This window comes from Terrapene carolina, unplaced genomic scaffold (genome assembly GCF_002925995.2).
Source record: "Terrapene carolina triunguis isolate 2854851 unplaced genomic scaffold, T_m_triunguis-2.0 Scaffold112, whole genome shotgun sequence".
Taxonomy (NCBI): domain Eukaryota; kingdom Metazoa; phylum Chordata; order Testudines; family Emydidae; genus Terrapene; species Terrapene triunguis.
This window is the reverse complement of record NW_020664463.1, coordinates 6,239,735-6,257,372: the sequence shown is the minus strand read 5'-3', so window position 1 is coordinate 6,257,372 and position 17,638 is coordinate 6,239,735. Positions and strand designations below refer to the sequence as shown.

At 40.6% G+C, this 17,638-nt stretch overlaps 1 protein-coding gene across 2 annotated transcripts in view; it reads right to left on the bottom strand.

The window, feature by feature from the left end:
* SOX5 (SRY-box transcription factor 5) overlaps positions 1–17,638 on the bottom strand; it is a 267,225-nt gene that overhangs the window by 159,091 nt on the left and 90,496 nt on the right. For both annotated transcript variants that reach the window (XM_029911672.1, XM_024203263.3), the window contains exon 4: positions 15,581–15,649. In XM_029911672.1, coding sequence (XP_029767532.1) covers positions 15,581–15,649 — 69 coding nt within the window. The remainder of the gene's footprint in view (positions 1–15,580; positions 15,650–17,638) is intronic.

The window sequence follows — 17,638 nt, the reverse complement described above, 5'->3', positions numbered from 1 at the left end:
CAGTCTCTATTAGCTCTCCCATCGCTGCTACTACCACTCAACTTGAACCAGGGGGTTGTTTTGAAGGAAAAAATGCATAGCGTAGGCACAGTCTTAAGACACTGACATTGCAGCTGGCATTAGGAAAATCTGGCGGGTGACCAAATCAATTGGAGAGCTGTAAGCAGAAATGAAGTGGCCATCACTGAAAAGACACAACTTTCAGACTGAAAACTTTTCCGTACATTAGTTCACTGGATACCTACTTGCCCTGGTTGTGACACAAATCGTGCAAGGTGCACCAGTGCAATGTGTTCACAGTGCAGCATGTCCACATGCAGCACTCTCTGCAAGTGTTGCAGAGTCTGTGGATTGTTGCACCTCTATCCCACTACATCTGGCACAGTTCCCTGGATATGCATCACATCTATGGTGTCTATTGTACATTTGCACCTGGTCATATTTTGGGGTTTTTCCAATGGAAGCTTTGCATGAGGAGTAGTGTATGAGATGTATAGACTATTCCACAAGTCACCAATTTTACCACAAGATACTGCTAGACCAGCTCTGGGCCAGGCTACCCGCACTCCACTAAAGTGCTGCCATCTTTCTGCCTTTCTCCTCTAGCTTTCTTAAAATCAAAAGGGACAATTAGATGACACTGGTGACTATGAAGACCCCACTTTAAACAAAAACTAAACCAAGAAGACTAAAAGCTATGTAATTTAGTGACAAGATGTGCAGATTCTAACTTACTCATGTCCACTGTCTAGAGAGTCCAAAGATGCCTGTCAGCTGAATCACAATCTCCTAAAGAACATCTGTTCTTCCAAAGGTGACATTTCAGTACCAGAAAATTTAGTTTGCTGGCACTGAGCCACTCCCAGCAACAGTAAGTCAGTGGTGGGTATTATCAACAGGACTATCTGAAATACATGATGAAGTGGATAGCAAAATACTTGCCTTGCTTATAAAGTAGTGGACTGTCACCTGCTTTCTGGACTGTTTTCCTAATTTGTAGAGAGGTTTCTGCTTCATTTCCCTCTCTAGTAAGTACACAATTGCCACAAAGATTGGCCAGATCCCCCTGAGATAGTTCTCTCAGCAATCTGACAATGGTATTTGTGGAGAAAGCAACCAACAATATTGATAAAATGAATTATTTCTATAGGAGGACTTTGCCCTTTTTCAATCTGCTCTCAGGGCTCTACCCGGGTTCTGAAGGTGTGCAGTACCAGAAAGCTTAGAGGGAATCAAGTATAGAGGGAAAGGGAGAGAAAGAGACGAAACACACACACAGAGAGAAAGAGACTACAGCAGTGAAGGCAAAGAGATTGAGGGCAGTTGGACACATACAGATTACATGTGCAATTCATATAAAGGCAATGGCATTTTTATCACAAAGAAGAGTTTGATTAAAGTCTCAAGGGATCAACTACAGAGGAAGCCCTTGCCTTGCTGCCTTAGCTGCGTGAAAGAAACACCTGTTATGCACAACAACAACAAAAGAAAAACAAACAATAGGTATAGAAAAGAGGCCATGGTTCAAACAATAGGAACTGGAGAGGCAACGCTCTCTCTAAATGAGGGGCTAGAATCCTATCAAATCAACAGCTGAGGAAAACCACAATTCGTTATACTTGAGGGGAAACATAAGAGATTATATGATGGCAATAAATACAATATAAATATCTGTGCTTGTTAAAAGTATGAATTTCCTGGGCACCAGAAAGGACAGGAATCTCCTAAGATATCCCTAAGTGGCAGAACAAACTTGCTGGAGCCTAGCTTCAGGGAAAAAGATCATTTGTTTTACAAAGAATACAATGGACATTTTTTCCTCCCATGGGAACCTTTGCAAGAGTTTGTGCTGAAAGCATACTGTGTCCAAATGACCATCACAAAAGACATGCAGAAGGCAAGCTTCTGATTCCAACAAATCATGACATCTACACGCATGGCGCAGCATTATATGTAGTGTGATGGCTTTTCCTCATTCTTCTCTTTGAATATAGGTTTCAATATTATTACTGTAGGATACAGCATTTTATTTTATGTCAGTAGACTACCTATCTCATGAATCTCTCTGACGTTCTGATTCTACTGAACAGACATAAATCAAAGCTACCAAAACAAAAAAGATAAAGGTAAACAGGTTTAAGTAAGGTTGTGCACCTTGACAGGAGGTCTCATCTAAAAAGAAAACTTATCACTCAGGAAACTGGACTCTTGAAAAATGCCCCAAGAAATACATCTTCAATGCCAATTCATTGAAGACCTTTGATCAGAGGAGAATGAAACAAATAGGGTGCACTTCTCAACTGTACACACGAGGGCCTATTTGGCATCCATACCTTTGCATTCTACTCTGAAGTCAAAGAACACATGGACCAATCAAATAATCAATAAGTTACCCCAGAGAGCCAAAGAACCTTCCTGTTAGTAACATCAAGTTCTGTTGCAAAATAGGCATGTTATTGAAGTGTAGAGCCATCAAAAATTAGGGAGAGGGGAGGAAGAGAGAATCAGAAATTTTCCCCATCAAAATTTGAAATTTTAATAAAAAAATCAAATTTGACAAAAATTGAATGTATATTATTTAACCATCTCTTTCTTTCAGTCCATGAACAAAAAAACCTGCTTCCATCACTAGTAAACACCATGGCTGGCACAACATCTTGAAGTGAACTAAGGAGTCTATCTATTTGCCAGTATTTCAGCTGAACAGGAATGCTCAGCTTAGCTGGAGAACTCATAAAGCTGAAGAATTCACAGTTAACATCAGCTGTAACTTGGTATCAATGACTTTTAGGCCCTAATTTAGGAAAGCATCCATATTCCAAGCATATCCTTAAGTCCCACTGAAGCACATACCTAAAATTAAGCATGTCGTTTTTAAGTGCTTTTCCAAACCAGCGTCTTATAAATATATATGTACTATTATCCAGATAATGACTTGATTATTTTAAGGTAAGGCAAATATGTATACTCGGTTACATAAGGTATATGTGTGTTTAATTACTGCAGCCACTTAACCGTATGTTTATTTGTGCCCAAAAGACAAGTTTCACTTAAGGCAACTAGAAACAATCCTTAGTACAAAAGTGTTTAAAAAAAAAAAAATTAATGGAGATATCCTATCTCCTAGAACTGGAAGGGACCTTGAAAGGTCATCGAGTCCAGCCCCCTGCCTTCACTAGCAGGACCAAGTACTGATTTTGCCCCAGAACCCTAGGTGGCCCCCTCAAGGATTGAACTCACAACCCAGGGTTTAGCAAGCCAATGCTCAAACCACTGAGCTATCCCTCCCCACAAAGGTGTTGCACTCCCCATCGGGGAAATCGAACCCTGGTCTCCCACATGACAGGCGGGGATACTCACCACAATACTAACGAGGAAGTGCACCTAGACCCTGAAACTCAGCACATGCAATGTGGAGGGGGATTGCATAAAAAGGAAATTGGAGTCAATATGCAGAGTAAAAGATAAAGTAGTATGCCAGGCAACACATAGTTTAAAGAGTTAAATAGTCTGATGCTATCTGCAGCTGACAAAAGTGTAGAGAAAGTTACTGCTTGACTTACCGATTTGTGGATTAGAATCCTAGAGAGTCTACCTTTATTTCTGACATTGGTTAAAACATAGAGGTATCATAAACTAGAAGGAAAGGGTTAATCAATAAATTAGCTGTGGTTATACTTAATAGGTGAATTTCAGAAGAAATTAGAAAAGGAGTAGTAAACCCATTCAGAGTGAATATTATCCTAAGGGGAGTTGGTACAGACCCTTATATTTAGGTTATCTAACACTCTCCATTATAAAGATTCTTGGGTTCATTTTTTGAGGAACTATAAGTGCTTGATATGCAACTTAAAATAATTTTAATGTCATTTATATATCATAGCTTGATTAAAAATGAATTTTTGTTCAAGTTGACTTTGAATTGACATTTTATAAGAAAGTAATTTTTTAAATGATTGAATTTCCATCTTCAGAGATAATTCTGATAGCTGTTATTGAAAGTTATTACTACTATTGACATAAGCTTTATTGACCTACACAGCATCCAGTTCCAGACAAAAGCTGCCTTGCCAGAATAGAGTTAAGTACACTTTGTAATAATAGTTTGATTACTATGTATTACATATATTGAATTCGATTTTTTTGATAAACCTTGAACATTGCAAGTTAAATTTACCCCCAATCAATTCTTGTTATTACGTATCATAACAATCTTTATTTTATTTTCTGTTACTTTATAATGTTTATTGTTGAATTTTATTTTTAATTAAATTAAACTTGTAAGCACAGGAATATCAGTCTACTTATTTAGTACACACAACACAGATTTCTAACTAATTTGAGGTTATGTCTACACTGCGCACGTTTTAGTGACTCAGCTGTGCTGCTAAAAAGTGTGCAGTGTAGCCGCTCTCTCTCGATAGGAGAGATCTCTTCCGCCGACAAAAAAATTCCACCCCCAGCAAGCGGCGATAGCTTTGTCGGCAGGAGAGCTCTCCCACCGACAAAGAGCTGTTCACACTGACACTTTTCATCGGTAAAACTTTTGTCATTCGTGGGGGGAGGTGTTTTTTCACACTCCTGAACGACAAAAGTTTTACCTACAAAAGTCCAGTGTAGACAAAGCCTTAGAAAAACATCTGGAATGGTAAATTACAATTATTTACCCATTGAGGTGTGCATGCACATGGGTATCTCACACTGAAGTTGAATTCTCCCTTTGTGGCATGAATCTGCACTAAACAATGTAAAAATAAAATAAACTAGAAGCAGACTAGCAAGATATTTCATTCCATAATTTGTTCTCCGGCTCATCCCTTGATTTCTGGACAGAGCTCACAGCTTCCTTCCATCTCTTCAATTTCAAAGTCAGAACTAACACAAACTGTCCTGTCTGGTCGCTATCAACCAAGCCATTAAACCACTGTATTTGTTGTTGTTGTTGTTATAAATACCACTTTGAAGGAATTCCTCTATTGCTTTAAGATACGCTGGGCCACAATATGCAACATTATGCTGATGCACCACTAGCAAGAGAACACCAGAGATAAAGTAGTGTCCATCAGACTCCCTGCAGCCTATATCCCTACCACCTTAGTGGTGATCGCATCATGTCTCAAATTACGCAGGATTGGGCACAGTCAATCTTTGAATGAGAGATGTCTAAGGAGACTTGAGGGTGACACAGACAGTGATACTGATGATTCAGTAGGTGTTACCATACTCTTCCCTATGAGTCATTACTGATCCACAGCACCATCAGAGTGTTCAGGGTAAAGTGCTGTCTTGGATGAGCTGTCAAAATGAAGTCATGACCATTTAACATTGTTGAAAAGCCCATGAGTCACCAGCCCTGCAGAGGGTTAGACGACACAGAGCTTACAATGGTGGTGACTGTCTACCAGCGTTGCAAATTTTTTCCCCTCAAGCTCTTGACATGGTATGAATGTGTGTAATGTTACTGGCAGGGAAGGGGAGAATGGGTTTTTAACCACTTTTATTGTGTTGGATGGTGAAACATTTGTTAAGCAGCTCCATTTTAAAAATGGAATAAATATTTAAAATTAGATACCTGGTGGAGTTTGCCAAAAAAGTTCAGCTTTGGTGGCTTGCTCCCACTGAAGTAGAGCAGGACCCCCCCCCCCCCCCCCCCCCCCGTTGCCTTCAGTGGGAAGTCAGGCCAAAGCAGAGGGATTTTGAAACTCCCATCCACAATATTTTTCGCCATTCTCCTTTGTAAATCATTGTTGTCATGTGCCAATCAATAGCTGCCATGCTGTATCCCAGAAATGGCTTCAATTCTTTGACTGACACAGTGATTCCTAAGTGAGCATAACAGACCAAATTATATTCTAAATCAATGCATTATCCTCCTTCAAAACCCTCCATAAAACTCTCCCCTTTTACTGTGAGGCCTACGAAAACCTTGACAACAGGTAAGCTGTTGGTGTGTTGAGATCACTGCCTATCAGGCTGACAGTATTGTCTCATTGTTCTCCCTTTCTCTGGCTGTATCTATTGTCTCTTGTCTTATACACTGTACATTCTCTAGGGTAGGGACGGTCTTTTTGTTCTGTATTTGTACAATGTCTAGCGCAATGGGATTCCGGTCCCCAATGGGGACTCCTAGGTGCTACAAGAAATACAAATTGGTAAATAACAACATTAATAATAATAATGCCGTGCTGTCCCAGCACATCGCATTTAGTCATTCAATACTATTGCATGGGGTGTAAATCATGACAGGATTTGGCTCATAGTTTTGTGACACTCTTTGGGATTATTTGGGATGGAAGGTGCTATATAAACTGTAAATATCATCAAGCATTGCTTGGCCTACAAGGGTGAAAATCCACAATTTGAAGAAATCGCTAAAGAGATCTGTGGTTATGAATTTTCAAATTTAGGCAGCTTAGAGAGGTAAGACCCAACAACAAATGCTCTCAAATTATGTAGCTAGCTGAGTCATTTTACAACTTGTGACCCTTATAATGATGTTCTCTTTTTCAGAATCTATGCGATGCCACACAGTGATTTGTCTGTTAAATTGAATCTTTGCCTTTAGATAGAAAGATAGATAGATATAAAGTTTATTTTGAAATGTCTTCTAGTGCCTCCGAGTCTGACTGATGTGAGATGTTATTTTGAACATGCCAAAGCATCTGAACGGCTCCAGTCTTTTCTTTTCAGTGTGCATTCCTTGATAAGTGGCAAAGCTTCCCACTTATCAGTCACTCAAAGTGACTGTGGCTGTCAGTTGTGTACAAAGCGCAATCAGTTTGGAAGCAGAGACACCAGCATTTTTCTTCTCAGCTTGAAGCAAACACATTTTGACTGCTAGTCATTCAATTTTAAAGCATCTTCAATTAGGGGCGGAAGAAGATATAAAGAAAACACATCCTAAACACCTCCGCCAGCCAGCAGTAAAAATTTTATTCTCTCTCGACTTACCTTACTGCAGCCGCTGCCGCCGCCTTTTTTGGCTGCACAACAAAACTGCTCATGACTACACATTCGCCATATGGGTGAGATTGGGACCCTGCAGTGTACTAAAGTTCTCGTTCCTATGAGAGTTAAATGGGCAACACCACTTTCTTTCTCCCTCTTGTACCTTTGCTCCTCGCAGTGCATTCACATACACAGACACACACTGATTGTAACCAAAAACATTGGAAATTTGTCAAACTCTCTGCAGCCAATGATGAAACCAGTTACAAAAGCCAATGGAATACTGAGTAGGAATGGGAGAAGGAAAGGGAGGCCAGGCAGATAATAGCAGCTGGGGAAAGAGGCCTGGCAGGGAGATAGCTTAGTAATGTGGAAGGCAGGGATGCTGGAAGCAGGGGTACTGGGGACGGTAGCCAAAGAGGATGTGGCACGATCGAGACAAACTACGAAATTGGAGACAGAATCTGGAAGAGAAGCTAGAAAGACAGGGCACTGAAAACAGAAGACCTGGTTGGCAACCTCAGTTGAAAGACCCGGGACTGAGGCCTTTTTTCATAGGTTTGGCAGCTCTGGTGATTGTCCTGTGAGTCTCATGGTATTCAGTGCTTTTCTTATAGCCATAGGTGCTGGAACCATGATTTGTTTTTGATTTTTTTTTTTTAAAGTAAGCTTCTAACCCTCATGGTTGTGGGGAAAAGCTGGAAACTGTGATACTTAAAGCCTCCAACATTAGAAGGCAAATAAAAGGAAGTTAAATTTTTAAAATGCCATGATTTTAAAGCCAATCCCATGAGTTTTTGGGACCTGCTTCTTGATTCTTGAATGCTTAGGTTGGAAATATTAGAAAAAGCACCAATTCAGCAGTTAGAGTGTAGCTGCCCCACTGCTGACTAAGTGTAGACAAAGACAAGCCAGTGTTTGTACTGACTGACCTAATCATGATTTAACCCTAAAACCTCAACTAGTTCAACTGAACCCCAGCTTTCCTTTGAATGCACTTAGAGTCAGCACTAGTACAGCTACACTGATTGCTGAAGTTTGGCTATATCCTGAGTGTAGACAAGCCTGACAGTGAACTACTCTCTCGCTTCTAGAAGAGATCTCTGTGGCTTTGACTGATGGAAGGTTGCTCTGTAAATAAACAGATTGCCCATTTGGCATCTTTCACTAGCACTGAATTAACTTTTATAATAATGGAGGAGCTGCAGACCCAGAGATTGTCTATGGTAAATGCATCACTCTCTTCAGCAAAGCACACACGTTACTTGCTGTACATGTGATGACATAAGGAAAAGATTAATTCACTCAGAGCCTAGACTCTGACTTCTAGCTTAGATTTTTGTTCACTCCTCCCTTTCCGCATCTTGACCCTTTCCTCCTCTCTCTCTTTCTCTTTTTAAATAATTGAGGTTCCCAAGGGTTTTTCTGCAAGTCCTATTATGATAACTGAGAGGACATCAGCTGCAGAGCCTCTGTGAGAAACAATTGAATAGCTGCCTTGCCAGCAACCTCAGTTGTTTGGGAAAAGGTTGCAAAGTCATGGGAAAGGCTGCAATGCGACTTCTTCATGGGCCTGTCTCAGTGAATCCAGTAGGCCCATGTTTACAAGATGCAGGAAAACAGCTGCTCATGACACATGATGAAACTGGACACAAGATCCCCAGTCTATGAGCCCACTGGGTTTGACTGCAATTTCAGCTAGCAGAGAGACCTGGACTCTTGAAGGCATATTCGCAATGGAGAAAAACAAAACAAAAACAAATTGGCTCAATGGACTGAACCAGCTCTGAAAGCATTTTGCAGAATAGGGAGGAAGAAGGGTGGGAACAAACCTCCCACTTATATCAATGACAACCTTTCCATTGTCTTCAATGGAAGCTGGATCAGGCCCTTAGTTTGATGTCTTGGTTGACAAGGGCAACATTCTGTCCCTACTTCTCCCTCATGTGTGTGGAGGTCCCCTAAATACAGAGGAATTAGCATCATTCCACTTTACAGGGGGCGGCAAGCTGCAAAGAGGTCATGGGACTGTGGAGCACTGCTCTGAGGTCACTCTTTCCTCAGGAATTCAGAAATGGAGTCCTGGGGCAGGGACAGCATATAACCAGATTGAATCACTTTTACCCCTTAAAAATTCCCTGTGCAAAGCAGAGTTGCAACCACATTAAAAAAAAGAATAAGTTGAGAGTGGGCTAAGAGTGAAACTTCACCAGTCCTGAGGCTGCCCTGAAGCAGACATCAACAGGATAGTAAAGAACTGAGAGGAGATATCACCATCATCCCCAGCAGTGGCTGTACCTATGGCACAAAGCCTCTTTGCTCACAGGATTGATCCCTTGTGGTACACTGCTGATGTTTGCCTTCCAACTGAGCACAGAATCTGAGGAAGGCTGAGCTGTGCCGGAAGTAAAATTTAAAGTGCAAGTTTGTTGGGGCAGGGGACATTTCCTTACGCTGCCACGTAAATTGACAGTGCTATATACAGTTTCTGTTCTATAACAAGCAACAACTGCCTCCAAACTGCCTACATTTTATTTGAAACATTATAGCAAACTAATCAAAATCTCATTGTTTTACTTAAAAGAAATACAGAGAGAGAATTGTTACATACAAACAGTATGAAATATTAGGGCTAAAGATCATTCTGTAAACTCTGGATAACAGATACTTGCTCAACTGAGCAGTTAAACAAACAAAATACCCAAATGCCAGCAAACAAAAATTACTCACCCAAATTAACATCTGTGTGGCAAATCACGACACAAAAAGCATTCTGAAATCAGTTTGCTTTTATATTCTTATGGAAAGGTAGAATCAGTCCATTGTCTTTTCTTGTTTGGACTGTTTTAATGACAACTCTGTGACATTTCTAACCTATGTGTTTTCAAAATTCTGTGTGGCAGAGAAAGCTAAAACACCCCTGAACTCCCTCCACTCTCCCTGCAAAAAAATAATAGCTAGATTTTTTAATAGGGCTGGCCAGAAATCAGATATCCATCCTGCCGGAAATTCCAAGTGTTCAAGATTTTGAAACCTCAAACCTCAGAATTTCCCCATGAATGGGAGTATTTTGATTTGGGAACATATCAGTATTGCTGCCGCCTGTCCCAGATCTCCCTGTCTGCCAGTGCTGCTCCTGGGGGGGGGGGGAAGGGGGGAAGATGGAAATCCCTTGACTAATGACAGGAGGGGAGGAACCCCTGGGCTGATGATGGGAGGGCAGCCAGGAAGCTGGGTGTGTGTGGATCCTCAGGAATCCATCCTGGACAGCCCCTCAGGCTGTCTTCGGGGGGGGAGGGGGAGAGTATGGGACACTTCAGCTCCCAAGCTCACTGCCAGGCAAGCTGCCAACGACCAGGATTCCCAGAAGCCTTGGGAGCCCTGGCTCCATGACAGCCCGCCAGCTGGTGCCAGTAGGTGTTCTGTGGCTGCATGGAGGAGCTGGTGGAGGTGAGGATGACGGTTTCTCCCTAGCATGGTTGTGAAGGACAAAGGGCAGAATCTAGCCCAATATTTGAAGGTCCACCAGAGCAGTACTCCTCAGCTTGCTCTTGCAGCTACAGTCAGCTAAGGAACTGTTCTGAAAAACAAGCTGGCATTATCAGGGCTGCTCACGCAAAATGAGAGTTACACAAAAATAGTAGCAGCTCCACTGGAAGAGCAGGGCAGGATGAACTGAATACTTGGGCAAACGGAAATCAGTAAGAAAAATACCTTTTCATTTTCACGTCTCTAAAATGGCATTAAAACACATGGAGAATAAATATAAAGCCCCTTACAAATTAGTACCCTGCAAAGCAGATAAAAATGATGATATCCATTTCTCCAAAGCATAAATTGCAGTACAGGTGGCCTTCAACTGAGGTCATACACAGAGTCCTGGCCTTAGTCTACACACAAAGTTGCACTAGTTTAACATTAAACTTTTATTTAAACCCCGCCAACTCATATATGCAGACAAACCCATAGTCCTGTTCTATTGAACATTCCCTCTCTGTGTAACCAGAGGGGATGTGTATTTTCAGTTGGATACCCATGCGACTGGTACATTCTTCTGTGCACAGGTGGTTATCATGTTTTTCTTCTGCATCACAGAAGTGGATACTTTAATTGAACTGTAGTTACACTGAGCATTTCCCGTCCTCCAAAGAGGCAATATACCTTGTAATCTATCCCTGCTTGTGTTTGCAAGACTTGGTGTTTGTTTGGTAAGGGTAATGGGAGAGGGAAATGTTTCCAACTTAGCGCACTCGGAGAAAGGAGTCATAAATCAGCAGGTCAGTCAGGGTTTTTTTTTAACCTTAAGGTATTATGTTTTCAATACAATATTTCAATAGATTTTTGTGTGTGTGTAATAATTTATCTGGAATTACTACAACTCTAACAAGTTTAGAGAAATTTGGCTCAAGTAAATTGAATCCTTTGTCATAAATAGTTTGGGTTCATTGCTGCAGCCTAATCATTCAATTGTACATAAGTCAAATAGCAATCCCAACTTCGTAGGAACATTTCCATGTCAATAAACCTAAGGCAGTTTGTTTAAAAACTCTGGCCCTGTGAGACAGAAGCATGATAGACTAGTTAGGGCAGGGTCAAAAAGCCTGAACCACAGCCTCTGTGCACATTTGACTTTCATGTCACAACTTTATTCCACCAGCCTTAACCTGTTGTAAAACTCACTGACCATTTTGAGTAATCCATGCAGTGGAGTGACCAGGCCACTGTCTCCATTTCCTTATAATGAATAAGCTACTTTTTCCCTCTGGAATTGTTATTTCTCTATGCCACCAACTGTTCATTTATTCCATGGAAAGAAAATATTTAGTTTTATTAGTAGTAGAATTTATATTTTTTTAAAACTTTATACCTGACCCGGCTGTTTCCACTGACTTCACTGGGAGCTGGATTGGGCCATGTTACTAGGGGTTAGAGTGACAGTTCTTTAGACGGACAGAAGCCAAGGAACTATCTCTAGAGGAATGAGATGTCTCCCTGTCTCTTCAAACCTTGATCTCTGTGATGTAGCTGCCTAAAGAAGGGTGCCAGCTCGGATAGTGTTTTGTGTGAAGTAGGCACCCAGGGTAAATTCGTGCCCTCATTGACTTCAATAGGATCACGATTTAATCCATATCCCTAGACAATGGGTTGAGACAGGTCACCAACTCATTTCCTAAGCCAGCAACGAGTATCAGATAAGTAGTGAGTTGACTTTTATTTACTAGTGACTTAGGTCAGGGTTCAAGAGATGAAAGGCTCTATATCTCATTTTCAATCTGTGTTTTCCAGTACCCCGGTGAAGACATATTTCATTTTTACACTCTACACTTAAAAGAAACAGGGTCAAATTATTATTAATTATTATTATTATTTGCAATTTACTCACTGTTTATAAAAACAACTTCCCCTCTTACTCTGGGCTCATAAATAGAAACTTAAAACTAAAATCTGGTTCCTCTCTCTCATCACTTGTCATGGTAGGGTTTCTTTTATTGTTTTTCAGACTTTTGTAAAAGATGCAGCAATTTTAAAAAAATCTCTCCACCAACACAGAGAATTGCATGCACTTAACAAAGAGACGGCATAAAGAAAAAACTATATAGGTCCAAGTTGGGCCTACCAATCTCAAGACTCTCTTTAACAAAGATTAGTGTCATTATAAATTGTCTTATATGAGAAGTCTGGTACTTTGCCTGCCACCGTTTATGAAAGGACTAAAGTGATAGGGCCAGTTATTCAGCTAATGTAAATCAGTGTAGCTCCACTGATTGTAGTGGAGTTATGCTGCTGTAAACCAGCTGAGGATCTGGCCCATAATTTTCTGCAACTGAGACTGAGGGATTACAGAGAGGTCTGGGCAGAGAAATCCTGATGCTGTTGAACAAACAGAACGCTATAGCATCTACTTACCACAGTGATTTGAGATGCTTTATAAATTATTACATATCTAGCTACTCAGAGATTGTGCCACGGTTATAAACCCATGTAAACTTCAGATATTTCTTTACAAACAAGAGACTAAAACCTCAATTTATTACTCAAGCAAAAGTTTGGGCTCAAGCTGATTTGTATTATTAAAAAACAGGAGTATGTGCAAGCTCACATGCACAACACACAAGAAAAATTAAAAAGAAAGAGATACAATAAGTAGTGTAAAGAGATATGTTTTTAATACTACAACAAAAAGGAAACTGAGCTGGGTCCTGATCTAAACCCAATTGAGGGAACTGTTCCCACTGAGGGAACTAAGCATAGTGTCAGGTTGCAATGGTATCACCCCTATGAGTACTGCCTTTGCTCCTCAATTCAAACAGCCTGGGAGTTTGAATGTTTTATGTTTATAAGATCCCAGGCCCTCCCCTCTCCCTCGTGCAAACCCTTATTTAAAACTCCTTTTCACTGCCAAGTGGAGATGTCATTCTTCTGACAGGAAGATTTATAAATATATATTCCATTCCCATTTTAAATTTGCATTAAATTCAGGTTAAAACCAGTCCAAGAGTTTGTCATGGTACAGGAGAGATGATGTCTTGTCAGAACGTGTTAGCTACCACATTCTAACTAACATGTTCTAAGATTCTAGAATAGACAAGGCAATGTAGACTTTAACACATGCCAGTGGATTGAGTTGAAGCGTAAAGTGGTGGAGTCTAGCAAACACAATCTAACAACACACCTGTAGTCCAAGTCCAGAAAACCCTCTGATATCCACAGCCACAATAGCATGCCGTAAGAGAAGGAATTAAAATTCCACCTCTGCCCTTTTATTACCATATCCAATCACAGCTTTTCCCAGCTGTCCACTTTTCTCACCTGACATATTCAAAAAGGAAAGATACCCTCCAATACCAGCAAAAATGCCATCCTACCTCCCTCATAAAATTTATAATACAACAACAGTCCCAAACATTTTGGCTTCATGCCAAATACAGAATATATACAGAATTTAGAGCCATGGGATATTGTGCTGTATTTTATATGGTCAACAACAGCATTCAGAAATAGGAAAGCAACTGGCCTCCTCAGAATGTCTCCTCAAAGAAGGCAGTCAGGCACCCACCACTCTCTGTCCATACGTCCCCAAAAATAAAGGTGAGAAGGAGAAACAAAGAACTGTGGAAATTAAGAAACAAACTTGACCAAAATGTTCAATCCTCCAAAACAGTGCAGGATTGATTTCAGTTTTAGATCAAAGATGACCAATGCCAGTGGTAGAGTTTGCTTTATATAAAGCAGTCTGCCCTTTCCTATTTGCCTCCCAACTTTTCAAAAGGAAGGTAAACTCAGTTTCCTTCTATTGTACTTCACCACCAGATTGCAATACCTAACTATCTCAGTCTAAATTTTCTTCTCCGTTCAACTCCACTATAGTCAACAGATTTACACTAATTTCACTAAGAGCATGATTTAAACTTTAATTCACAAGAAAATCCAGCATAATGTTAAATGATTTTTTTCTGGGTTCAGGTTGATATGCAACATCTTGAAATGATCGTGGGATGGAGCATAGCAATGCATTTATTAGGGGCCAAGGTATCCTCTGACTTACACACCATGCTACCTTATTGATTTTAGTGCCGCTGCCAATGGCTCATCTAAGAACTACACACAGCCCTGTATCTTACACACATTTTTAACAGTGCAAATCAGCTCATGCGACTCAAAACCAGTTGCTATGCAATGCTGAATATTAAAGATGGACCCGAGGCATAAAGACTGGATCTGGATCTAAACTTTCCTCAAAGTTCAAGGCTTTTTGGATCTAGGAGGCTGAATCATCTGATTATAGAAATCAGATCCAGCCACAAATGTCCAGTCCCAAAGTTTCTTCACATGTTGGGGTTTTTGGATCCATCTCTAGTAGCAAGTACAACCAATGATTTTAGGAACTAGATGATGTGCACTGGAACATCAGAGAGCAGGAACAAACTTTTTGCTTTTTAAATACAACATGATATTGACTCTCAGAGCATAAAATGTATACTACCATAGGAAGGAAGATGAAGAAACAAGATTAAATACTAAGCAATATCAGGTGAAAATGAAATATAATTACATCCATAACATTCTGGTGCAAGAGTTAGCAATCTTCTTCGGACGGAGCACGCACACAGCCACTTGTGACCTCACCTCCTCAGCTGCTCTCCAGAATCCTTTCGCTGGCTCCTGCTTCAAATGAGTCCCTTCTAGAATTATTAAATGCTTTAGGCTGTTCTCCTGATACCTAAGGGGAACTTGGCTGCAAAAGACTGGGCAAAACTGTTTCAGCAGAAGACTCAAGATAGAATTGGAGATCTGTAACTCCCCACCCAACAATTGCAAGAGACACTACAGACACTTTTGTGGGGCATGCGCCGCAGGTTGAGAGCCACTGTTCCAAGGTCTGATCCTGCAAACCCTTACTCATGTGAATGGTGCTTCCAATATGTGTCAAGTTAATCACAAGTGTAAGGGTTTGCTGAATCCCACCCTTAGTGCTTAATGGCAAGTAACGACCTTATCCATTTTCTTAAAATACAATACCAACATCTATCTGTACAGATTCTTACAAAGACTCTGGCTGTACTGAAGGGGGTTGGAAGAAAGAAGGGAAAAGTGAAAATTAGGAATTATAGGTAGGGTGATAATCTCTGACCTGGATCTGCTGCTGAAGAAGGTTAATTTTGTGTTGCTGCTGCAGGAGCTGCTGCTGTTGTCTTGCAATCTGTGGAGAAATTGCAAATGTAAAATTTGTACCATCACTCCTGGAATTGTTACATAGGAATTTCCCACCTTTCTTAGTTCTTGACACCACTCTGTTAAGCTAATGCCATTGTGGTGTGTGGGTGGCAGCAGCTTGATGTGCCACAGAGGCAGGAGGCTCACATTTGTGCATCATGATAGTGCCAGTTCATGAAAAAGTGAACCTCGAGGACAACACTGTCAGAACTGACGGGAGAGGGGGGGATAGACTGATACATGAATGCCTTCTCATTAGCCATTTTATAGAATCGTATTGCGACTGGTCTTAAAGAATACCGCTTGTCTGTCCCTTTCTGTTGGTGGAAGAGCACTTGGGAGAAGACATCAAATAAGAGGAAGGGGAAAAAGAACCAAAGAAGAGAATACCCAGTACTTCTAGAGCATCTACTATTCAAGGATTTCCAAGAACTTTACAAATATGAAATGCAGGAGAAAGGCATAATCTACATTTTACTGATAGGGAAACAGAGGCAAAAAGAGATTGGTACTTGATTTTGGGCAATTCACTTAACCACTAAGTGCTTCAATGTCCAGAAAAGCCACGGACAGAAACCAGGGGCCAGATCCTCAGCTGGTGTAAGTCAGCATAGCTCCACTGTGTCTTCAGTGTACGTGTGCCAATTTATACCTGTTGAAGATCTGACCCCAAGTCTCCTGATTCAAAGTCTTGTGTATTTATCACAAGACCATCCTTCCCCCTCAACTGAGTAAGATGATTGTGAGACACATCCCATTTACAATTGATGAGAAGGTACAAAAAGAGTTCTGACTCAAAGATTATGTCTACAATTCAGCCACAGGTGTGATTTGCAGCATATGCAGGTGTTACCCATGCTAGCTCTATTCTACCTAGCTTGCTAAAATTAGAAATGCAGTGCAAGCTTCAGCGCCAGCTGCGCAAACAAGCATGTACCAAAGGAGGTCAGATGGGCTTGTACAGCCCACCCTGAACTTGCACTGCCACATCCCCACTTCTATATTTATCAGGCTAGCTAGATAACAGCTAATGGAGCTATACAAGCTGCAAATCACACCCTTCGCTGCAGTGTAGACAGACCTACAGAGCTGAGGAGGAATAAGCCGCTAAATTTAAAAAGCATCTTTTTGTTTAAATTCTACAAGAGTTTTATTTCAGTCACCAGAACAGCTCCATTCTTGTGAATTGCTAACAGAGCATTGCAAGCATTGTTGGGGGAGTATTCTTCCCCTGATGTAAGTCTCAACATTTATGGGAATAAAATCCACTTATTGAGGGGAGAACTGATGAGCTTCTCCCCCCAAATAAAGTTTTAATTTCCTTTATTAAACTAGTAGCATACAAAACTCCTATCTGTAGCTGATTTGATAGCCTGGGGAAAGAAAAAAGTTCTCTGTGTTTAGGGAGGCTCACTGTTAATGATTAAATAAATACTTTAGTTTATGTTTTTTATAAAAATAAGTTTGTATATAATGCAGGACTACAAGGATTTCTATCCTGTGGGACTGTTTTATTGCTTTTTTTTTTTTGCATTCTCGCTCTATTCTCCTTTTCTCTTTTGGACTATTCAGTGGTATTAAAACAATAGCGACCTCTACAGGTAAGGGTACAGGTCCTGATGGATGTCTTGCCACAAAGATCTTGCCAGTGATGCCTCTCCATCTGTGTCTATGTACCAGTAACAATGTGAAAGGGCTACTCTAGTTTAAGGGATGATTCATTTCTCCTGCTGTCCCTTAAAGAATTTCTTCTTCTGTGAGGGTTTTATGTTTAAGAGATGGAAATTCCACAGAACAGCTCAGCCACAATATGCAGCATTAAGGATGAGATTTTAACTATCCAAGCACCAGTAAAAACAAAGACATAGCTCCCAGAGCAACCACAATTCCTCTTGTGCATAATATAGTGTTTTCTATTGTATGTTGTCAAATGGTATGCTTTATTATATACATGCAATGTGGTGGAGTTACCATA